This window comes from Zootermopsis nevadensis, unplaced genomic scaffold (genome assembly GCF_977971745.1).
Source record: "Zootermopsis nevadensis isolate Lab colony 2312 unplaced genomic scaffold, Znev_1.0 Znev_ptg000030l, whole genome shotgun sequence".
In the NCBI taxonomy this organism is placed as follows: Eukaryota; Metazoa; Arthropoda; class Insecta; order Blattodea; family Termopsidae; genus Zootermopsis; species Zootermopsis nevadensis.
Window position 1 is genome coordinate 5,222,588 of NW_028259162.1, and position 24,669 is coordinate 5,247,256.

General features: G+C 35.9%; 2 protein-coding genes across 8 annotated transcripts; one reads left to right on the plus strand and one right to left on the minus strand.

The window, feature by feature from the left end:
* Positions 1-1,619: 1,619 nt before the first annotated feature.
* heix (UbiA prenyltransferase domain-containing heix) lies at positions 1,620-4,861 on the minus strand. 2 transcript variants are annotated; one of them, XM_022085767.2, is made up of 2 exons: positions 4,762-4,861; positions 1,620-4,555 (listed from the first exon to the last, which is right to left on the minus strand). In XM_022085767.2, exon 2 carries the CDS (start codon positions 4,535-4,537, stop codon positions 3,569-3,571), a length of 969 nt encoding a protein of 322 aa, XP_021941459.1. In that variant the 5' UTR covers positions 4,538-4,555; positions 4,762-4,861; the 3' UTR covers positions 1,620-3,568. The 2 variants fall into 2 exon arrangements, with proteins under 2 accessions (XP_021941459.1, XP_021941460.1); XM_022085768.2 differs by lacking the exon at positions 4,762-4,861 and adding an exon at positions 4,629-4,734.
* On the plus strand, positions 4,769-23,248 carry Mlf (myeloid leukemia factor). Of its 6 annotated transcripts, XM_022085774.2 has the most exons (8): positions 5,327-5,543; positions 9,174-9,363; positions 9,547-9,630; positions 11,004-11,205; positions 11,895-12,042; positions 12,646-12,723; positions 17,350-17,413; positions 19,090-23,248. In XM_022085774.2, the coding sequence occupies exons 1-7, from the start codon at positions 5,491-5,493 to the stop codon at positions 17,366-17,368; spliced, it is 774 nt and encodes a 257-aa protein (XP_021941466.1). In that variant the 5' UTR covers positions 5,327-5,490; the 3' UTR covers positions 17,369-17,413; positions 19,090-23,248. The 6 variants fall into 6 exon arrangements, with proteins under 6 accessions (XP_021941464.1, XP_087214680.1, XP_021941461.1 ...); XM_022085772.2 differs by lacking the exons at positions 5,327-5,543; positions 17,350-17,413 and adding an exon at positions 4,769-4,895; XM_022085769.2 differs by lacking the exon at positions 17,350-17,413 and having other exon boundaries at positions 5,324-5,543.
* The last annotated feature ends 1,421 nt before the right edge of the window (positions 23,249-24,669 follow it).

The window sequence follows — 24,669 nt, forward strand, 5'->3', positions numbered from 1 at the left end:
AACACACTGATTTGGAAACAGAAAAGAGCTGGAAAGGTACTACTAGTATATTAACATTAACTTTAAAAAAAAATTAGAAAACGAAACAAAGGTAATTTATATTACTGTGAATTTCCTACTTCTTAAAACCAAAATCGCCTCAAGTGAGCAGGGAACAATATTCAATTTCTCTTGGTTACAGAGGGATTTTACAAGCACTGTCTTGAAATTAAAAGGCTTGGAACAGATAATTATGCCACTTTCATATTTTTGTGAAATGTGGAAATAACATAAATTACACCAAAGTGTATGATAATATTCAGACCCTTTGGGGATGAAGCAGGCAGAAAATTTACACTATTACATGATGTAGAACTTTGTCAATCACATAGGTCACCTGGTGTTAGGATAATGAAATCTATGTTATGAACTGCCCATGGAGCTTAGACATGAGAGTGGGGAAAAAATTCATTCAGAATTTTGGTGCAGAAGCCTGTGGGGAAGTGGTGACTTGGTTGTTTCTTGGGAAAACAGGTCAGAACTGGAGATGAATGGGACTAACTCAGGATCATGCCTGATAGCAGGTACTGATGTTAGTGATGCTGAATCTTTTGATTCTAATACTGCAGTCACTTAGTTGGTATTATGTCTGACATATACTCTAACTAGGTTGAAGCCTGAAGACAGCTTGTTTAGTATCTTAGCTGAAGAATCTACCACCCTACCTAGGGTTTTTCCAGTCTTCATTGGTTGCTGGAAGCTTATTCTCAAAAGTACCTGTTATGCAAATACATCTTTACTTACTTTTTAAGATCATTCTTCTGTCTCATTCAATCTGTAGTTGATGCAGTTTCATTAAATAACCACTGTAAGTGTGTAACAGCAAGTAACTATAAAAAGCAGCAAATAGAAACTCTGACGACTACACAGCACAACAACCCAGAAAACAGCAATCTTCAGACACACTGCTGTGAAAACCTCAAATCCTAAATAGAAACAAACCAACATCCTCTAATTTCAAGACAAAATTTGTATTTTTGTAGCAATATGCCACAACAGTACATTACTATTTGACAAACACAAGAAGGAAAACTAGCAGAAATGTTACTTTAAAAAAAAATTAAAAATTTGTTTTTAATGTAAACTTTAATTATACCTTGTTTATAAACATAGCAAATGAGTTCTTAAAACTGACTAGAAGTAATAATTATCCTCATATATAGAATGCCCCAAATAGTCCTTTAGATGTATTTTTATGACAACTGAATTGCAAATCACATTTCATGTATTCTTGATTAAGAATATACATCGATATCTGATCACTGTTGCATGTCCTCCCAGCCACTGTTGTAAGGTTGGTGCCCTTGAACTAGTCAGAAGTCTTTTAACTTTCTAACATACTTCTCTCCTTAAAACTAAACATGCTATGCACACAATGGAATGCCATTGATAAAAGTTTGTAAGAACTTTTGGTTTAGTTTTATGAAACATCCCAATTCTCTTTTTTGTAGTAGAAAAATATGCATATGCAGTATCCATAAGTTTTTCTCAAGGGAATTTTAGGAACAAACTATATAGTAAACTACTTCTATCCCTCACCAGGTTTATAAATATGATTGATTGGATAAGTACTTACAAAATTTCTTACAGAAAGACTTTATTTCGTATATAACATCCTGTTATAAATAAGTTAGAGAAACTGAACTGAAAGTTTTGTAAATTAAAATACAATGAGTAATTATAGTACACTGAAATTTCTGATATGAAATATGCAAAGTATATGAATTTTTACATCATGTATACATAGGAAGCTCATTTTCACATTTGTTAACATGAGACATAATTACAACTGATACAAAACATACATCATTGTAATATAATTGTATTGATTATGTAAGACAATATTCCATTTGCTGCTTTATCTTCACAACCAAAGCTTGACAAGAAAGCATGCATACCAAATTACAATGAAAATTATCTTATCTAAATTATATCAAAGTCTGTCACTACACCAGATACAGAATAACTGGCAGTGGCCTCCATACCAGTAAGTACTTTGCAAGAAATATACTGATGATAAATACAATTTTAGCTACCAGCCAGATGTAGGTATAAAATTAATTTGTGTAAGATATACAGTTACATAACTTATTTTACTTTCACCAATATTAATTTGATAGATTGTGAAATTATTTCAGCTGCAGTTTAAAAACTTGTTTGGCTGAGGTACTGTTTATAAGTATATAAACATTAATCATAGACTGATAAGACAAAGCATAACTGAACACTGGTCTCAACCACTGATACATTCTTTTACTGGCAAGCAAGACTATTGTTCTACTCAATGGTTTGAGACCATCCATTTTCTGTGCACAGACAATACACTAAGAGATATGAGGGTTCTCTCAGCAGTGAAGAGGTCAGCTTTTGTTTCCTGGGTTGTGCGACTTGTAATCTTCTACATGGTTACCATCATTTCAGATCAATTTATCACCTCCAACTTCTGGGTAAAAGTATACTGACATCACATATCAGAAGACCATTGAACATACTAAGACCCTATGAGTACCAACATTCCTCAGCCATTATTCTAGGAAAACCAAAAGTAGGGAAAGCTGTGTGACTGCATGGAATAAGTATGAATACTTGCAGATGAAAACCATTACTGTCAGAACAGCTCAAATATGAGTTATAGTGAATAATTCATGTTGTTTCCTCCAATACTCATGTTAAACACTAAAACATCACATTAATAAGATTTGAGATTCTCAATACAGTGAACTTGTCAGCAGTCTTCTGGGTCATGTAGTCTTGCCAGTGGTTACAAATGTTTTGGAGGAATGTACCATGGTGTCACAACCCAGAAGACCAATAATGACATATTATTATTATTATCACATATGTAATGTATAATCCACATGAAATGAGGGAAAATAAACTTGGTGTATTTATAAATCCACTAATTTTGAACAGATGTTACACATAGTGAAGAGTGGGCCCAAAATGCAGGTTAGCTACTCTTCTAATACTGTAAATCAGTATCCTGTATATGACCACAATTATTTCTACAGTCATTAACCACACACAACACACTCACTGCTTTATACCCATTTCTTTAGAGCACATATCCTACAGACAAAAAACTATTCTGAAATGGTTCTATGTATGACCTAGTCATAAGATCCACTTCAGCCACATTATGTATTATTTAAAAAAATGTTTTATACAGCATTCTAATGTATGATGTATGTGGTGTGAGACAACCATGATTAAACTTTAATTGCCTGCAGTAATGGACAGCAACTCTGTTCTAAAACATCCTGACTGTAATTGTTTAATAAAATGTAATTCATTATAAATGCCTCAACTAGGTGCAGGAATAAGTGTTATTGTCATGACATGAAACAAAGATAATGGTACATAACTGTACAGCAGGTAATTCAGATAGATTTAATTCATCTGTATGCAGTTCATATCTTTGTGCTGGCCATGTCAGCCATCAACATTAGGCATAATTTAAAAACTTTGTCCTTCCGGAGTTTTGCTGATAAATATTATTCCAGCTGTCAATACAGATTTGTCCACCTCTTTAATGAATAAATGGAAGTTGTTCTGTATCAGCAAGACTACAGGCAAGAACATACAGAAAACCAAAGAATAAGTTCAGCTTTGCAGTTTGCTTAGGTACTTTCTGAATTGTATCAGAGCGGCGAAACTGCTTTTCAATGCGGAAGGCAGCAGGCAGAGTGATAAGGGGCAACAGCAACCACACAGTGTGACGGACACCGAGGACAACAAAAAGGATATATGGTGTAAAAAGAAGGAATGCATACAGGACGTGTGATGCTGTGTGGCCAATGAGGATAGCCAATGTGACGATGCCTGCATGACGATCACTCTCCATGTCACGTGTATTGTTACTATGCAGAATGGCCTCCGTGTTCAGTGCTAGAGGAATGGCATAGTAAATAGTTGCCCATTCCACATGACCAGTCTGAGACATGAAAGCAAAAAGGACTGATATTGGTCCAAAGATTATTAATATCAACACATCTCCCAATGCAATATACTTCAGTCCAATTCCACCTGTATACAGAAAAGAGCTGGACAGCCCACCAAAATACACAAGAGCTAGATGCTCCATCTTGGCTGGAGATATGCCCACTAAAAATATGAACCCCAAACAGCCAGCAGCATACAACATAGCACCAAGTGTTGCAACTTCATCCTTGGAAAGAATATGGTCCACAAGAGTACGGTCATCACTTTTCCTGCCATCTATTCCTTTTATATAGTCAAAGTAAGTATTGACTACATTTCCAGCACCATGCACAGACACCACAGTGAACAATGTAAACAGCAATATAAGCCAGCTGAAGTCACTTACATTACTACTACATTTATAAGCTATGGCAGAGCCTAAAAGAGTTGGCATGAGGGATGCACTGAGGGACCATGGTCGCAGAGCCAAGACATAGGAAGAGAGTTTCATCAACTGTGGCTTGTCATTCACCGTAGTGCTGTCTTTCTGCACATTATTTGCTTCTCCGTTTCCCATTGCAATCCAAGCAGGCACCTTTAAAAAAAGGAATCAGGTTACTTTTAAAATGAGTTCATGTACATTAAATAACTACGGAGCAGGGTCATACCTGAGAAGCTGAGTCACTCAACTGCTCTATGGACACGTAATTGTACACTACATGCTTAAAATAGCTGGTCTACTACATTACGTAATATTCAAATACGGCATAGGATGTGGTAGGATATTCATTTTAGCATTACCTTTTATCTAATCACCAAACTGCAGTGTTTTTTTTTCATTCCAGCCCACAACTCCTTCGCTAGGAGGTTAGAACAGCATGACAAAACTGATAGAATCGTACTGTAAAAGGACGACAGTTACTGTCTTTAAAAATGTAAGTTACTAATGTTAGGCTTACTGAAGTATATCTTATTACTTTCTTTCCGAACCTCAAAGTTAATAATAAACATTTTATTGACTAAAATTTTGTTTTTGCGGGAAACGATGGTGACGTGTTTCTAATGTGTAAAACAAATGAAGGTGACAGAACTATTAATCCACCAAAATTCAATTACTGTATTTCTTTGTACAATTAAAACTCTTAACAGTTAATCTTTTATCTTATCATTTTATTATTGCAACAAACGAAACTCATATGTGTATCTGCAATAAGTGTCAATGATTACCTCGTTAAAATTCTAATTAAATGTCAATGTTGGTGACACTGGTTTTGAAGTATTATCAAGTCACGTGAAATAGGCCATGTTGTGTACATGGCAACGTCCATTTCTGAGGAGACGTGTGGCAACATTGGACGTTGTTTTAGGAAATCGAGAAATCTCCATTTTGCGTTGTTGTACTTTACGGACGTTGTTCTTTATCAACGGTTGTACGGAAGGGTTGTGCAGTAAAACCGTTGTAGTACCTGATTCTGTTGCATTTTACAGTGTAATATTGGATAGTAGAGAAGGTGAATTTTTAGAGAAAGTATGTCGATGTTTGGCTCACTAATGGGTGATTTTGAAGATGATCCATTTTTTGGGTGAGTAGTCAGCGAAGTAGCCCAAGGTAGAGAAATGTTGAGTTCTGTTTATTAGAGATTTAACCCTTACGATATGTTGTAATTTTATTTATTATGATTGTAACGTGATGCTGGATATTCACTTTTTTTAATTTGTTAAGACATACGTCATAGACACGTCGATACAGAAACTACCAGAGGCGTGGAAATGTTCTCGAAGCTTTGATTCATTTGCGGATATTTAGTAAATCGGAGCAAACATGTTCACAATATGTCATGCTTTATTTGCCATGTCTAAAGCAGCAGACATGACAGATTTTTATAATTGAAGCCACATTCAGCAGTTGGTTTAATGAAATTATTTCCACTGAGTGTGTATTTACTGTAATCTCATCTAGGCTACTTTATAATTGGAATGTTTTCTTTGTCTATCATTTATTTTATAATGCTGAGAAGTGCTTTTCCAGTTTCAAGTCTACTGTTCATAGTTCATAATGCAGGAAGTTTTTTCAAAGTCACATTTATTTAACTTAATGTTTAGTTGTTTCCTTTATAGTATTCTTCCACATAATGTACAGTATATTTTTCCTCCAAAACAATTACATTTTGGCTGTTAGGGATTTGTGTAAAAGCTGTCAGCTAGTTAGTGGTATTTCTGCTTTTTCACATTGTAGCAAACTAATAGTAATAAAGAACTTACCCAAGGTAATGATGTACTTGTAGAAGGAAAATTAACTAGACAGACAACACAACGTTGCTTAAAATGCCCTAGTAATTGGTAACATTGTTTTGTTTTTCCTTCTGAACTTCTTGTTGATTTAAGTATATTGTATCTTGACATAAGCAAGCACAAAAATTAGTCACTTTGCAAAACTAATTATGTAAAAGGGAGAAAAGTGAAGCAATTAAAAGTTGTTAGATCACACTAATCATAAAGAAACACAATAATACAAGCATTTTTAAGCATATGTAAGACCTGTAAAGAAGTTTAATATTAATCCATTGTGTATGTAGGTAATTGTTAGAGATTTCCTTTATGACTTTGATGACAAGTAATTGTGGGCAGTTGATCAGGTGACAATGTCTACATCTGGAGGGTTGCTGACATCAGTTTTTGACATTTGAGTTTTGATGTTTTCATAGCAGTAAAGTTGTGATGACACCATGTAGTCATGTAGGTGGTTACGAATGTTTTGAAGGAACATGTCTTCAATCCTGAATATGGAAGGAAAATGTTTCTCTAACACTTATGTAACCATCTACAGGAATACTGTGCATCACAAACCATGAGCAACATCAGGCTTTGAAGTAGAAATATTGGTTTGGTTCAGATTCATGTTATGAAATTAGTGTAATTTATCAATTTATGAGCCATTTTAACTCATGTTTCTTGGGAATTGAACTTCATCAGCTATGTGTCATGGCTTAGATGTGGTCCAGTGGCTGTTCATCACAGTAACATATTGCTAAACTGTTAATACTTACGTCAGTATCTGGCTGGCAGTCCCGTAGCATGTAGTTAACTCCCATGATTCCATACAGCAAAGGTTAATGAATTGATTCTGGTAGAATTTGAGATTCTCATGGTGCTGAGTATGAAGATCGTTGTCTTCTTGGTTGTAGCGCCTGTGTAGACTGGTAATCACTCTAATGATGGAGGCTGGAATGTTGGTAGAATTTTACCAGACTACATGGCACTGAAGCCTGTATGGAAAGACAACCATTTCAGGTTGATTGTGATTTATAGCCAACTGTTCTTTATGTCTGTGTGCATGTCCATTTCAGCAGAAAATTATTCTGGTTTTCAGCTGACTTTCTCTTCTTAAGGAAAGAACATTGTGTATGCATGCATGCATCTCTCTCTCTCGCTCTCTCAAAAACAAAAAACCCACACGCACACCTTTAAATTTTTGGACTCTTTTGAAATTAGGTATGAACATTAATTTGTTGGACATCACCCCAACCTCGTATTTTCCATTTTCCTACAATCAGTAATAAAGGCTATAAGATATATTCGTGTTGCAGTATATAGCTATTAGTATCAGTATTGTCACGTCCAGCGTGAAAGTATTAGTAAAATATCAGCATTATTATTAAATAATTGTTGATTTTTATTATGCATAACATGTTTTAACCTAGATGGTTATTTGCAGATGATAAGATTAAGAACTTAAAAACAAGTGCATTTAACATACAAAGTTGTGTATAGTGTATATGCTTTGTCTACTCTATGTACTGTCTATGCTTACAATCTTGTGTAGGCTACCTTGCAGAAGTACAATCAAAATCTGTAATCCTGTTCAAATCTCTGCCATATTGCGCTGTGGTGTGCAGTTTTAATCTATGGTATTCTAACCTAACCTTGATAAGTGGACAAGGGCAATGTATTAAACAAGGATATATGAAACTGATTTTGACTTGTGTGGATATGAGCATGTTGTTTAATTAATGATTACAAGTAAAGGTGATTGAGATTCATTGCTTTGGTGAAATCAAGGTCACAGGACAGGTACAGTTTGTTCTACATTTTAATGGGAACAGACCATACCACACTACCTGTTGTCATCAGTGATGGGGTTTTGTTGTCTGGTAAGGTCATTGAACTCACCTTTGCCTTTCATTTTTTCTGGGTGTTTTTTCCCCCCTCTATCCCACTTCTACATTCTAAATTTTCTAATTTCTTTCCCTTTTATTTTACTCTGTCTAGTTAAATTTTATAATGAAATAAAGATTCATGTTGGAATGTAAATAAATTATATTCTGTTCTGTGTGTATTATGACACTAGCCGCAGAATAACTCTGATGTCTTCCCTCCTCAACAAAACTTTGAATTAGTTTGAATAATTATCACATTTAAAATTTACCTTTACAGTTAATTACCTTCATAAAAGCTTGCCATTGGCCCGATTCCTGAGCTGCTTCAGTTCAATTCCTGCTTTCACACTATATTTTTTGAAGTTATGTTCCAATATCTATCCATCTACACCTGTATTTCCCACATGGTCTCAACCATTAAGTGTTGTTGCTTAGCTCAGATATTGTTGTTTTGGAGGAATGTACTGAAAATTAACATGTATGGTCATTATATTTAAAACACTGGTTTTTATATTATCAGTAATAACAGGCTTAGTTTGTTTTTATATAGCACAGCAAATAGAAGGGATTTAAGTTTGTTGAGAAGAAGTCTCTTTGCCTTCATGTTTTAAAACTGTTCATCTTCATTTTCACTTCTGGGGATAGGAAATCTGCCAAGTTTTGGTCTTCTGGGTTGTAACTGTAATGTACTGAAAATGGAGGCAGTACATTCCTTTAAAACTTTGGTACCTACCTACAAGTCCACATATTGTAGCAGCCTGAAGACCAACATTAACATCTTCACTGCCAGAAGTTGGCATTTATAAGTCTTTGTTTTATCTATAGTGTGCCACCTCTTTCTTTGGATGGCTAGTACCTCTTCTTTCTCTCTGCATATAATGGAATCCTTGTTTTGTGGCTTTATAAATACATGGTAAAATTAAAATTTAATAAAGTAAGAATGGAAGAGGAAAATTGAGGAGGCCATGGACCAGAGAGCCACAGAAGAAGAATAAGAAGAAGTGTTAGTGGAGTAATAATTTATGGTGTCATTATGCATAATCTTATCTATTTCAGATCTCAGTTACGCTCCATGCATCAGATGAATGATATGATGAACACCATGTTTTCAAACTCTTTCGGCATGTTTGGGATGGGGACACCAGCCATTGCTTCCCCTCTTGGATCCTCACGTATGATTGATAGACCACGAACAGATCTCATGAGCTTTGGCTTCCCGGGCATTAACAGAACATTTGAAAATATTGTAAGTACTGTTCATTCCTGGCATCATAAAAGCAACTGCAATTTGATGGACAGCGTTACCATGCACCCCCTCTCCCAATTAATCTGTTAAATTGGGGGTTTACCATAATGTATAGATTCTAAGATTGTGTAGAATTCTGGCAGATACTTACTTTAATGTGCATGGAATGGTGTTCTGTTACAGGACCTGATGGGGAACTCTAATTGTCACTCCTTCAGCAGTAGCACGGTGATGACCATGACAAGTGGACCAGACGGAAGACCACAGGTACATGCTTTTTGTCAGAGAAGGGTTTTAGAAATGAAGATAAAGTATATTTGCAAATTAGCTTTGGTATGATGTCAAGTCTTATTATACTCAAAAAAGTTGCCTTTTCATGTGCCAGGCCTGCATTAGTTTTGAATTTGTACATTTAAGTAGCATTTCTTTCATTTTCCAGCAGTTTTGTGATCATATACATGGTTAATGGGTGTTTTTCATCTGTCATAAACTACAATATTTAGTTTCTGTGGTGTAGGTAGTTGGTACAATGTGTCCAGTTTTTAATTTTAAATCTGAAATCTCCTGTTATGAGGAAGATAAAATTATACATTTTTATAATTTCAAGTCTCCTGTGTCGTGGATTTGACAGCATTTGATTGGGTATGAAACTGCCCACCTTCATATGAGGTGCGATCGGAAAGTTTCAAGACTGCGCCTATAAAAACCCGTACACTTATCTCAGGTATTAAATTCATCCATCACCCTCGAAGTAGTTCCCCTGGGAGTGAACACAACGATCCCAGCGCCACTGCCAAGCCTGGAAGCATCCCTGGAAATCTTTCTTTGTCAGCCTGTCAAGCACCATCTGCGATTCTGACTGAATCTCTTCTGTCGTCTCAAATCTCCTTTCCTTTAGCTGAATTTTCATCTTTGGGAAGAGGAAGAAGTCACACAGCGAATAAGGAGGGTGCGGGATGACGGCCATGGTGTTTGAGGCCAAAACTGCCGAACTTTGAGGGCGGTGTGCGCTGGCGCGTTGCATGTGGAGTTCTTTCTTTAGAATCAGCTGACAGGTCCCATAGCCTATCCCAACAATGTCGCACAAGTCGTTGATGGTACGACGTCGATCTTCGTGAATGGCCTGCCGAATCTTCGTAACATTTTCGGGCGTTGTGCTCGAAGATGGTCGTCCAGAACGCTCGTCATCATCGACAGAGGAGGAGACATTTTTAAAACGTGAATGCCACACAAAAGTTTGTGCACGACCCATTGCGGACTCCCCAAATGCTTGCTTTAGCATTTCATAGGTTTCCGTAGCCGTTTTGGCGAGTCTTTGGCAAAATTTGATGCACACGCCATTCCGAAATCGCAGGAGGGTCGGTGTAATGCACTACCAAAACGCCCGTAACTAAGAAACAAATGCTAATTCGATGATGCCGGCTGGCACACTGATTCACTATGAATGTAGGCCGCACCCGCTAGCGGCAGAAGCTCATACTACATCCGGTTCGCCCTCTATTGACACAGTCTTGAAACTTTCCGATCGCACCTCGTATATGTTGCCTGGAATTAGAGTACATTAAGCATTCTCTTTCCGCCTTACACCTTCATAGTGTGCTGCTTAGCACCTCAATAACTTCTAATTTAATCCTCGCTAGGTATACCAAGCTTCAGCATCAACAAGGACAGCTCCAGGGGGCGTGAAAGAAACAAAGAAGGCTGTTTGTGACTCACGTTCTGGCATGAAAAAGATAGCCATTGGTCATCACATTGGTGAAAGAGCACATGTACTGGAGCGTGAGCAAAATCTCCATTCTGGTGATCGTGAAGAACGTCAAGAGTTCATCAACCTTGATGAAGGTTAGCTATGAGTAGTAAAAATATTAGTTGTTAAATCAGTCATTATATTTTGTGTCAGTGGGAAGAGGTTTAATTAAATTTAAAGATATTTACTTTTTCAGACTTCTGATCATCTTACTTAAGTGTCCTAAGTACCATGGTTAAGTTCAAATAAAAAAATTTCCTGTGTTGGTATCACAATTTGTTTGTGATTATTTTGTGGAGTTCAACATTGTTACTGCCTTACTGAAAATGACCTGCATGATCAGTAAACAAGCATATATCAGCCTTGCGCAAATGTGCTAATATAGTACATAAAACACTTGTTAATGTATAAACAAATCTTTTTAACATAGTAAAATTAACAAGTTTGAAGTTGTAAGATTTGAGGTTTTCACAGTGGTGAGTATGAAGATTTCTGTCTTCTGAGTTGTTGCGCTGTGTAGTCTAGTCGATGTTTAACAACATTTCAGAGGTCATACTGCCTCTGTCATCAGGGCGATTCTTAGTATGAAGATTTCTGTCTTCAGGGTTGTTGCGCTATGTAGTTCTGTGGATGTCGATTCATTGCCCTGATGACGGAGGCAGTATGACCTCTGAAACGTTGGTTAATATCGAGACTGCACAGCGCAACAACCCAGAAGACAGAAATCTTCAATTTTGAAGTTCCTGATTACAAGATTTTTCTGTGGTATCACTTTTTCACACAGATGAAGCAGAAGACTTTAACAAAGAGTTTGAGCAAAAGACAAGGCAGTCTGTAGGTGCAATTGGTTATTCGTCCCCTAACTCCTCTTCAAATCGACATGGCAGACGTCACCGTGAACCCCAGCTGGCATTGCCTCCCTCCTCATCCAGGTAAGTGTAGAATTGTATAGTGATAAGATGCAACATGGTCTCCTTTACTTCAAACAGGTGGGTGATTACAATTATATAATGTTGAGGTGTCATTCCAGCATGTTAGTTTCATTTTAATTACCTGTTTTTGTATGATGCAAGATGTCTTCATTGCATGATATACATTATATATACTTTTGTAAACTGTATCCATCTTACATGAGAATGTTGAAACTTTTGTGTTATAGTGGAACCAGAGGTCACTGTATTTCCAGCCTTTTTGATATTGTTAGTTTTTGGTATTTCCCCAGCAGACTCATGGTTGTGTTTGGAGAGACAATTATCAGTAAGTCTTTTTTCCCAAGAGAGAGCAGGTTAGCTAAATATTAACTGTTTTAGCAGCTAAGCTGGGTTTGAAGGGTTGTGGTAGTTTCCACTGATTAAGAGATATTGATTCTTTATGTAAAGCATCTTAATGACTTTTTTATATATTTGCATTATGGTGGAATTCTTTGCATGATTTCTTTCAGTTGAATTGGTTTATTTTTCTAATTATTTTCCCAGTTTTTTCTAACCAGACTTTCTTACATAATCACTGGAGCAATTTGATTTTGTTTTACATAGCTCTCGTCTTAGATCACGAAGTTATTTACCATCATCATATGATCGCAGAAGTCATCGATCGTCACCAGTTCCTTTGAGGTAAGAATTGAACTGTGCCAGCCCAACTGACAGATGGTGGCATGATTTTAGCTTACCTGCATTAGTTCATGAAACATGTTGGTCACTTGAGTAGCCCTTTTAAAGTAAAGCTTGGCCTTCAGGCATGCTTTAGACCTGTTTTAAATGGCTAATAGTAACATTTTTTTGTTGTCATAAATTTAACAACTGTCACGTACTAAAGCAGAGTATAAGTCCGAACTACAGTGAAACCTCGATGCATCGTTTTTGGCGGGGGTGGGAAATAAAAACGATGAATGCGGGAAAACGATAGATGCGGGAAAGCATTAAAATTTTAAAAAAACGAACAATGTTTCTCTTTCAAAGTTACTTCTTTTTACCAAAAACGAAACTTTACGTTTTAGGCCAAACAGAGCCCTTTCCACGTTCAAAATGCTTTCTTCGTCACGTTCACTAATATGTGCATTAAAGAACGACTTCACTTTTGCCAATGCAGCGTGTGCTTCGGCAAAACTCGGCAAAGTTCGGGCTCGCATTCGTCGTTTCTCCCTCTTCCTCACCGCTCCCTCAACCTTCGCGGACTATAACAGGAAAAATGGAAGTACTATTACTGCCGAACTCAACGAAACGTAGCTGTAGAAGACACGATATGAACCAGAAGAATGAAAAAGTTTCGCTCGCCTTTCCTTTGTACTTATAATAAAAGCATTTGTGAAGAAATTCACACTGCACATGCCATCTGGCATCGCTGGAACGAAATATGAGTGCACCCAAATTAAAATCGTAAAATTTCTGACAATGGGCACCGCCATTCACTCCAACTATCACCCCTGCACCGCTGACCCCTCATTCCAAAAGAATCTGTGCTGGTTGGGCGACATAACAGGTTACCGCTACTGTTTATTCCAAAAACATTGTGCGTCTTTCGGTATTAATTTATCTCTAAACCCAGCATTTTAAATTCTCAGAAACGATCATTGCGGGAAAATTGTGGGCCGGGACTAAGATTTTTGAACGATCGATGCGATAAAACGATAGTTCGAGGAACGATAGAAGCGGGAAAATGTAACATTATTTTATATGGGATGTATTCGGGACCGAACAAAACGGACGATGCATCCGGGAAAACGATAGTTCCGGGAACGATGGATAGAGGTTTCACTGTAATTCTTATCATGTAAGTTCAGGCAGTAGGCATTTGCTGTATGCCACTCGCTGTCTTCGTAAGTGTAATTTTAGAAGGCATGTAGATAATTCAGACTGCCATTTGAAACGTGCCCTGTGCTAAGCTCATCAGTGTGATATATTTAAATATGACTCCGCTGGGAAATTTATAAACCAGAAGAGAGTAACAGTTTTTGTAAATGATTGATAGTCCAAGTTCAGTTATTAGAAATTATTTCTAAATTTTAATATTACATTCAGAATACTATACAGAATTGTTTTAATGATCCCACAGACTTCAACACTGGGAATTTTGAGTTAGGTGCAGTAATTCTCAAAATGTTCAGTGCAGAGCCAACGTGACATTTCACACACACACACACCGAACCCCCTTCCTTCCCCCATGCATGAGACAGCATGCATTTTCTGTGGTCTTGCATCTCATTTGACTTCTGCCAGAACTAAACAGTTCGACAGCTATGGGATTTTTATAAATACTATAAAGAAGTTTGGTGTCCATAATTTCACTCCTGTTCCACTGCACCTTGGGAGACCAAAACTGCTCATGAAATTTTGTTTGACTCCTTCCCAGATGAATTCCTGATGGGCACTATCATCATTTACAACAGCAGTGCAAAAAAAGCAATGTCAATTTCGTTGTTACTATCAGTCAGAATCTATCAAACTTCCTTCAGAATCACTTGCCACTGACCTTTCTTCGAATTGTTCATCAGATAAAGTAGATGATAGCTTTTTGAAACCAGTATTTATGAACAATAACGTCAAAAGAGCATATGAAAGTTAACAGATTCACTAGGCATGCCGTTTATGTCAGAAGGCATTTAAATGTTGAAACCTAATTTGAATACTTTTGTGGGCACTAAAAATCGTAAATCTTGGACATATATTGCTAAATTTTGCACGTTTTAGATGTTTTGCTTCAGCCAAAGTAATGGAAGCATTTGGATTGTTATATGTAAAGTTCAAGAAAATGTTTAAGTTGTTTGACACATTGTGTTGCAGCCAATGTGGAAGAATGTTCATAATGTTAAAAAATTGTGCCGTAGCACAAGTTTATGACAGTGATCATCTGTGTTGTAAATTTTTACTTCACATATTGAATTAATATTATGAGTCATAGGATCTTAAAACATGTTTTAGTCTGAGTTTTGCAATGTATAGAATGTAACATATGTAAATTAAATGTACAGACATCTAGAGTAGTTTTTAGATTTTTAGCTTATATTGACAAAGTAGTAGTAATTAACAAATTAGGTTTGGTAATAGTAGTAATTGGTGGTGGGAACTAACAGTATATTAATTCATGATTGATTATGCATATAATTTCCATCAATTGTTTAATAAGAACTTTTTCTTTGAAGCTTTCTATTCTATCAATATATGTCATTTTGGTATAAACATGTTTGTTAAATTTAAATAAATGAGTGACATGCCCAAGAGCACTCTTGTTTTCTAGAATTTGTTTCAATTGTCATTTTTATTGTGAATCATTTTCGGGGAAGGGGGGAGTATAATGGCATTAGTGAGAAAGATGATTTACATTTTCCCACTGAGCGCGTTAACAGTCTGCTCCCATCTCTAGTATAACCATCCTTCCTTTGGGCATGTCATGGGCTGAACAGCATTTGGGGGGGAAAGCAGCAATCTAGGTGGTTATTTTTTTTTTTGGAAAGGATGGATCAATTTTGCAGTGTTCACAATAACAACTTCGACTCATACCACTCATCAGTTCCACCACCCCACCTCTGCTGCTGGTACATTTCTTATGTCCATAAGGTTTAAGCCCCAAATCGCTCTAGAATATTAAAAAGAAATGTGATTGGTTGAGGAACAATCATAACAACACTTTTGGTATGCAAGAAATGATGGTTTAGGGCCTAACAAAAGTTCATTCCACCTTCTGCAGGTAAGTGTAAGTCAGCAACACATCTAGGGCTACAAGCTGCGTCAGGTGGCTGGTGAATAAACCATATCCTGTGCCTGAGAGTCTTTCATCAACTTCAGTCACCGCAAAAGCTTCACTTTAAACATCTGGAAGTAATTCATACCGGAAGAACATAGAAAGGAGTTTTGAAGACAATCTTTGTCCCTTTGGTTAACTGTTAGGGGTGTGGCCCCTTCCAGGCAACTGCTTCCTCCCAGCAATTCTAAAGTATTTGGTTCACCTCCAAATCTAAAGTTTTCTTTCCAGTGTTAACAGTAATTGCTTTAAACTTTATGAAGCTGATGTGTCAGTTATACTAGTAGTAGTGGGTATGTCTGAAGGTAATCTTCTTAACTGAGTTTGGGGGTTAAAATGTTATACTGGACATTTGTTTCTCATTTATTTACAACACATCCGCATTATCTTGTATTTCCTATAAAGTAATTTTTGAAGAAAAAAGTTTGACTTATCTACAGATACTTCTGCCGCAAAGAATCGTTTTAACAATGCTTAATTTAAGGTGAAAAGTGGTGTAATGTAATTAAATCATTTTTATGATTATAAATAGTTTGATAATAAATCAGACTGCAGAAGAGGTGATGTTCTGTTTGGAAGACTAAGAAAGAGATGAAAAGTTACTGACTTGACTGCATTGAAGTAGGAAAGGTCACTAGTGCAAGGTGAAGCAAAGATATGAAGTCTTGAAATTTTGTGAACTAAAAGTTAAAAAATATCCAGCATTATAGCTAGTTGCTCTGTTAAGACTGGCTTATGAATTGCCAAAATTCGGCTTCCTTTTACAGTGTACCCTCATTCTGCGGATATGATCAAGACCCTCTCCCTAGTATAAATAGATCAATGTTTTCACTTGTAACACACTAGTTGTAACTTTCCTCCAACTGTTGCAGCATAATGATGATCTACTGTCCTTGGGGTCAGATTTAATAAAATGGACTTTTTCAAGTGGATACTGTTTCCAATGTAGTAAATTATAGGATACTTCTACTAGCTAATCTGCTAGGATCAGAGCAGAAGTATGCTAAAATACAAGTGCTAAAGATATGTAAGACATTCATGTTTATAAATGTTATTGTCAAGAGAAAATTATAGTTCTGCTTACTTTTGACAGGTACATATACAATATGTATAAAATGGAAACAGTGCTAGAGGAGGATAAAATATATAATAAACATTTCTCCTTTCTTTTCTTACCATACTTTGTACTTTCCTGATCCTACAGACATTCAAGAGTAACAGTCACATTTTTTCATTTATGATGAGATAAAGCTATTATATTCTGCGAGACCAATTACAGAATTCTGACTAGGTTTTGACTTGTTCGCTGCAATGTTTGAGTCAGTGGAAAGCATTGCCATTGCCTGATGTCTTCTATCTTATTTTCTTCTAATTCTGCTCTCTTATTTATATTGGTGTATTTATTTTTAAAAGTTGACTCCTGTTCTCTTAATCTGTTTTCTTAGCTAATGTGCTTGCTGGACAAAAGGTGGGAATGTGTTTTGTGTTTGTCACTTTTACAGGTACGGAAGGAAATATTGATAAAGGTTTGGTAATGGGCTCGAGAGACTAGGAGGGCACTTGGATGTAAGTAATCTGGTATTACTGTTAGTTGGTAACTCTCATCTCATTTAACTGATATTTATGATATGTATATTCATCTGTGTTGTGCAAGAGATTGCTTCACAGTAACCAGAATAGATTTGCATAGTACATTTTTCATTTGATTTGCTAATTCAGAAACAATCTTTCAGATCTTTTCCCTCAGAAGAAATTATTTATTATGTTGCATTTTAAATAGTTAATTTTTATGCATAGGCAGCAAATAGTAGATAAAATTGTTTTCCATACCCCTCTTGATAATACATTTAAAATTTTTCCATTATTGAACTTATGTCTTTGTTAAACTGGTTGGTATTGCTTAACCATCTCCTTGTTAACTGATCTGTACACGTACATTTTCTTGCATTTGTGTATTTTTTGCTAGTAGTAACTTGTCAGTTCAAGCAGTTAGCAATCTTCATGTCATGTTACTGCAATTAATGTTAACTTTTGTCAGTGTGAGTAAGTGCAGTTTCACAGTGGTTTGACTTATGAATGAGCCAGTTCTCATTTCAGTCTTGTCTTAATAACTTGCACAGTATTGTAAAGAATTCTAATAGAACAATTTTGTTTTGGGACAAATTCATAAAACTTTGAGTTTGATGCTCCCACTCAACCACGACAAAAGAAAGGAAGAAATTACCAGTAACTTAAAAATGTCTTTGGTTGAAATAAGCTTAGCTGTATATTAAGTGGTTTGTGCAAGCTGATACAAATTATCTGTTTCACAGCTATTCATTTTTTAAACCACTTAACTCAGCTGTTTTCCTTTCAGATATGCTATTTTTATAAATTTACATAATATCCCATACACACACAAATCCATACTTTAATATGCATGTTGCTTTTGGTAATGTCCCCCCCAACCCCATAAGTATTGACCTAGCAGTCATGCATCAAAATATCAGTTGCTATTTGCTTTTGTCAGTGCTTGGCCATTCTCACTATATCATGTTATTTTCTTTTAAAGAGTGGTCACATGGTTCATTATTTTCTTGCATGTGGTGGTTAAGTTTGTGAATAAATGTGAAGGCCATCATAAGACAGCAGCATGTTTCTTTTGTAATATTTAGAGCTTAGAGAAGCACACATTTGTGAATAAATGCAAGTACATTGAGAGTAGTAATAAAATGAAAATATTTAATTCTTAAATAGTTTTAACTGTACTTTGATAGATTTTCTGCTGCATTACTGAAATTGTTAGGACAGTCCAGTATCTTCTCTCTCATTTCCATGTCTTGTTTTTTTTTTTACCTTAACCTCCTCCCCCCCCCCCCATACATTTGCTTGTCATGTTGCTTAGTTGTGCATCAGGGACAACTTTACCTAAATATTTGAAATCAGAATGTTTTTTACACTAAATTGTATGCCTCAGTGTGATTCATATTATGTGTTATGCTAATAATTATTGCACTTTGTGAGATTTTGAGAACTAAGTACACTTGCTGACTGCGTTAGATCCTGTCTTTCAAACTTTTTTATTATGGCTGTGTCTGGATTCTTCTATATCACTTTCATTACCTTTTTCTTCTTCATAAAATATGATATTTTAATGCAATGTGGCAATTCGTTCTTAGTGCAGACAAGCAACATTTGCCATTGCCAAAGTATTTTTCTTTCAGTTAATGACCTAACATTGTGGGTGTCATGATGTGTTGTAGTTCTGGTAGCAGCAGTGTTTCGCTGCCACAAGAAAGAGCAAAGAAGCGTGATCATGAGCCTGATGTTGAAAGGAAGCACAAGGCCCTGAAACCATCACATTCACATCATGAGACCGATATGTGAATGATCAACAGAGCAGCTGGTTGAGATATGTGATATCTCAAGATGTCACCAGATTTTTATGTAATAGTGGTTTGCTTTTACACTGTTTGGTCAATATTCAGTTCTTTCAATACATTTTAAAGATGTCCTATTATCAACTTCATTCATTTTCAATTGTACATACATTACAGTATTTTGTATGCACTAAAACTATGTTGTTGCAAAGCCTTTGGTTAAATGTCATTGCATTGTCTGGTGAAAAATCTTGTAATATTTTGTGCACTGGGTTTGTTCTTATTCTTCTGTGTGAAGTTTTCTTCAGTGTAATCATGTTTTTTTTGTTCTTGGTTATACTTAGTTATTTTGAATTGTTCAGAGATTCCATCAGTTCCAGTTCACAGAAGAAGTCTTTCTTTGCAGTCTTTTAGCTGTTTGTTTAAATATCCTAAATAATTTTCGTGGATGTCTGTAAGTATGTTATTTTGCTGATATTGCAGTAGAACTTTGCATATTATTTAGTTAGCTCTTTTCCATATCATTTGAATTTGATGTATCTGGATACAGAATAGTTCATTTAAATGCCCATTATAAACTGTACTTGATGTTGAGTGCAACTGAGGGCATTTAATTTTCCTGCTGTAATATGTTGGTCATGGCAGAGAATAAAATTTGTCTTTGTTTTTAAATCTGATATTATACTCCAGACTGATATCATATTATGAATTTTATTGTATTTATTCAGGTTATAAGTTGCATAACTTGTGATGACACAAGATAATTAGAAGTAACTTAGAGTTCAGAATTCATACTCATTCAGTTGCTAGATACAAGATATAAGAGTTAGTTTCCCTTTTAAAACATATTTTAAAACTGACTTACTTGGGGTTTGTAAATTGATCTGTATTAGGATTCGGACATGATTGTGGGTGAGAGAAGATTGAGCTAGGTGGTCCCTTTGTGGCATGAACTTGACCACTTGCATTGTAATGTGCTGTCTGCTTGCATCTTGGTACAACCATGAACATGCCTCTTGCTTGGGTCCTTGGTCTTCCATTATTGAAAACAGTAAAGTGCTACTAAAATGAAACAGCTATCTGATATATTCTATTTTCACAAAATATTAAAGATTGGTTGATATTGATTTGTGTAACTGCCAACATTTAACATTCCCTGCTACTGTGCAATCTACAACCACCCACCATCTTGTTGGATTCCTAGAATAGGTTTTTCAAATACATTAGCATGGTTAAGAAAGCAGCAAATGTTGGTGCTCTCCATGTATTTTGAGAGTTAAATTTCAAAGATGTTTCTTGAATAGCTTTTTCAACATTGGCTGTAGCTGTAAAAATATGGCTCCTCTCTTTATTTTGGAGTCCATATTTAGATCTAGACCCTTTTTGTTTGTCATGACATTATTGTTGGAGTAAGTGAATGCTATCCATATGTGCTCCTATATTACAACGGCTATCTTCGCTCTTTCCAAGCAGAAGAAACTAGTATGGTCAAAATGTCGTAACTTGTGTTAATGTAAGGGGTTGTAATTTAGTTTCTTAAGTCCAGTTAAGTTGGTAGAGCAGTATAGGAATAGACAATATATCATCGTGTGTCACTTTCCTTTTTATACAGGTGGATGGGTCTGTAATTATATATATTTAATTTGATTAGTTTTTAAAACTTGGACTATTGTTGTTTGGCAGTGACATTTTCATTTATGGAAAATCCCCCACAACATTTAAAAAATGACTTTAGATTAAATTTCATCAGTACTCAAGTGGTCTCTCTCTTTGTCTTTCATTAGTATCACTTTGGGTAAGAGAAAAATCAATTAAACTTCATGTTGAAAGGCAGCCTTTTTTTTTTATAGGACTCTATTAGTAACTGTGTGTACTGAAAGTATAATTTTTGTCTTTTATGTCAGAATTTATGAGAATTGTTAGTGTAAGTGAATTAGTTTTAAAATGTGAAGTTCATTATCTTACAATAAGAAGCAGGTAACACATTAATTATACCAAACCTATCGTTTTTGTATAGGCCTATAGACAGTTACCGGATTGGAATAATCCATCCCTTCATCAAGAGCACTCTTAATTTTTAGTCATATGTTAAGCATGTTCTATTATTCAATTCAATTGAAACGTTTTATTATATGGCTTTAATATAATTTTGTAAAATTATGGTAATGAGTGTTGAAAATAAGAGAACTATGCTGCTGAATGTTGACTACATTCCCTCTTGCCACAACACCTGTAGTGACACCTGGGTGGTAATGAAGAAATTCTGTTTGAGGCTTCCTTTCAATTTAATTTATGGTTGTATAATCAAACAACCCCCAACTTTTCAGTGTCAATCCTGATTAAACTTATTGCCAAGGTAAGACGGAGCTGGAATAGTTTTCTCGGCATAGTAACTGGCAGTGGGATGGGATAACCAGTGTTTTAATCTCCCCATAAGCAGGGATCTCTCCTTTCCCCCCCCCCCCAAAATCAGATCCAGATTTTCTGTGGGGCTCTCAGTCTATCTGTTAGGTACTGGGTATAAAGCACCCAGAACATGAAGTTGGACCACTCATCTACATGCTTTCATGGGATGGCACAAGGACTTTACCTTACCTAAAGTGCCCCTAAATGTTATTGAGTTTTCATCATTACATGAAATCAGTATGCTTTCATGCTTTTTGGTTTGAATTGTACAGCAATATTCAAACATAAAGTTAAAGAAATAGTATGTAATTGAGGGAATCCCACCAAAGATTCTAAGATAAAACTTAAATTATATATTTGTGAACATTTGCATGCACACTGAATATGTCTTGGAAGACTTAGTAGTGCTTGAAAATTATGGCAGTTAAAAGGTAAATATATGTTTGAGGAGTGGGTATGTGGGAGGTATTATAATCTGTTAATAACACTACAAACATCACTCAGATTGATTGATTGATGTCTTTGATTTAAAGTTAGGGATATGGAACATGTGTTGCATTTTTAGTTCTTTTAAATATCCACACTACTCTTTAATAACTCAGAAAACACAAAAGTGGTGTTTCAGTAGTTATATGGACAAGTTCTTCTTTAACCAGTGAGACAGGGCAATTTGGAAATTGCATGTGTTCTACAATTCTCTCTTTGTGTGAAAGTGTTGCAGGGTTTAGTCCTGTAACAAAGTGGAAGTATTTTGGCAACTTTTTTTCCTGATACAAGTGTATATATGTGTGTACTTGTTAATTTGAAAGGAATGAGGTGTCTTTCAAGAGTATTCTGGAGCTTAAAAAATTGTGTTGTGGTTTTAGTTGTTATTAGTAAGTTCTTTAAAATATTTAAAGTGTCACAAGTAAAGTTTACATTTTGAAGGAGTAAGGGTAATTAGAAGAGGTATGATAGCAGCATTGTAGAGCAAAGTTCAAGAAGAGTTGGCATTAGTGTGTTTTTAGTTAAATGTAGCACTGTATCGGCAGATTCTTAAGAACATGGTTTTCTTTTCAAGTGAAACCTAAGGTAAATATTGTACATAAATTGCAGTTTATGTTATACAAGTTTTCATCAACTTTCAAGTTAATAATGTGTAGAACTTTTTGAAATATACCTAATAGCTTAATGTTCCAAAATAGTTTAGAGGACTATGAATGAATACTCTTGTTTCCATTCATATAAAATATATTTAGAAGTATAGATGAGTTCATCAGAACACAAGATATGAACAGTGCTGAAATTTAATGATGCTGATGTTGATATTGTACTTCCTGTATCATGTTGTCGACTTCATAGGTCATGTTACATTTAGAATTGGATGTAACCAGCCAAATTTCCTACATGTATTAATATTAGCAGTGCAACTTTGATATTGTCATGGAAGCTCAATGATTAGTGATAGAGTAATTAGTAATAATGAATATGTGGCCAACTAAAATATAATTGATCTATCTTCATGGTAGGTTTGAAAGTTGGTGTACAGTTTACTTATTTATGTATTATGCGACAGTGATGTGCTGTAGGATGTTTGTGCTTTCAGTTGTGAATGGGATATATTACAATACTTTAAAATAAACTTTGTGAGAAGCGAGTTTTGTACTTAGTATAGGTATTTAGCCCCCCCCTCCTTTCTTCCAAGAGATTTTCAGACTGTTCACATATCATTTGGAGTAAAAATGCAAAATTTATTGTAGGAATGGTAATCAGAATTTGCTGCCTGTATCAAAAATGTATTTCTAGTGTAATGCATTCTGGTTATTGGAAGTTTCAGTACAGTGTGTCAATAAATAGTCACTGTTTTATACGAGGTACGATCGGAAAGTTTCAAGACTGTCAATAGAGGGCGAACCGGATGTAGTACGAGCTTCTGCCGCTAGGGGGTGCGGCCTACATTCATAGTGAATCAGTGTGCCAGCCGGCATCATCGAATTAGCATTTGTTTCTTAGTTACGGGCGTTTTGGTAGTGCATTACAACACCGACCCTCCTGCGATTTCGGAATGGCGTGTGCATCAAATTTTGCCAACTAGAGCAGGGCGCTCCTTTCGGAGCTCCTAGGGGGGATTGGTCAAGTTTGTAAAACGCAACCAACCTTGGTTAGTCCCAAAGGGGAGTTAGTTTAGTGTCTCATCCAAGTGTTTTAACCCCTGAGTAAGAAACTAAACTAACCCCCCCCCCGCCGAATGGGGGGTTTAAACACTTGACCAACCCCCCGAAGGGGGTTGGTTGCGTTTTAAAATCTTGTGTAAGACACTAAACTAACCCCCGTGTATAAACAAATATAAGGTGATATTGTTGATGACGTCATTTTTTGACGACAACGATGGCTAATCCTTTCGGAGCGCTTCCTGTAATCTGATATTTTACTTCTTTACGTCGCTGATCAGAGGCCAACAGTTCTTGGTTGGTCAACTATCTACGTCCAACCCCAAAATTGCAAGTCTTCTTTTTTTCTATTCTGTTTTTTGTTGAATAGTTCTGATGTTTTAGTTCTCTACGTCGCTGTTCAGTGGCCATCTGTTCTTGATCAGTCAACTTTCTACGTCCAGCAACACCATTGCTAATCTTCGTCTGTTTTTTCTTTTTCTTTTTTCTCTTCTGTTCTTGTTGTATACGTTTTTCTATGTTTATCAATGTAACTCTCCCTTCGTTTTTCTTTATTTATTAAATAGGTCTGATGGATTAGTTCTTTACGTCGCTTTTCAGAGGCCAACTGTTCTTGGTTAGTCAACTATCTACTTCCAACCCCACCCTTGCAAATCTTCGTCTGTTTTTCTACGTGTGTTATTAATATGGTCTCGTTTAACAATGTAAGTCTTCTTTCGCTTATCCTTATTTGTTACATAGATCTGATGTCTTAGTTCTTTACATCGATGTTCAGAAGCCAACTGTTTTTGGTCAGACAACTTTCTACGTCCAACCCCACCCTTGCAAGTCTTCGTTTGTTTTCTTCTGCTCTTCTGTTCTTGTTCAATAAGTTTTTCGCTTTTCTTCATTTCTTAAGTATGTCTGA

Bases quoted from the DNA above. Each gene is read 5' to 3' on its own strand.
- heix (XM_022085767.2), bottom strand. From the start codon at position 4,537: ATGGGAAACGGAGAAGCAAATAATGTGCAGAAAGACAGCACTACGGTG.
- Mlf (XM_022085769.2), top strand. From the start codon at position 5,491: ATGTCGATGTTTGGCTCACTAATGGGTGATTTTGAAGATGATCCATTT. The intron at 11,206-11,894 runs GTTAGCTATGAG...TTTTTCACACAG, and splicing joins GTTCATCAACCTTGATGAAG to ATGAAGCAGAAGACTTTAAC. The intron at 12,724-19,089 runs GTAAGAATTGAA...GATGTGTTGTAG, and splicing joins TCGTCACCAGTTCCTTTGAG to TTCTGGTAGCAGCAGTGTTT.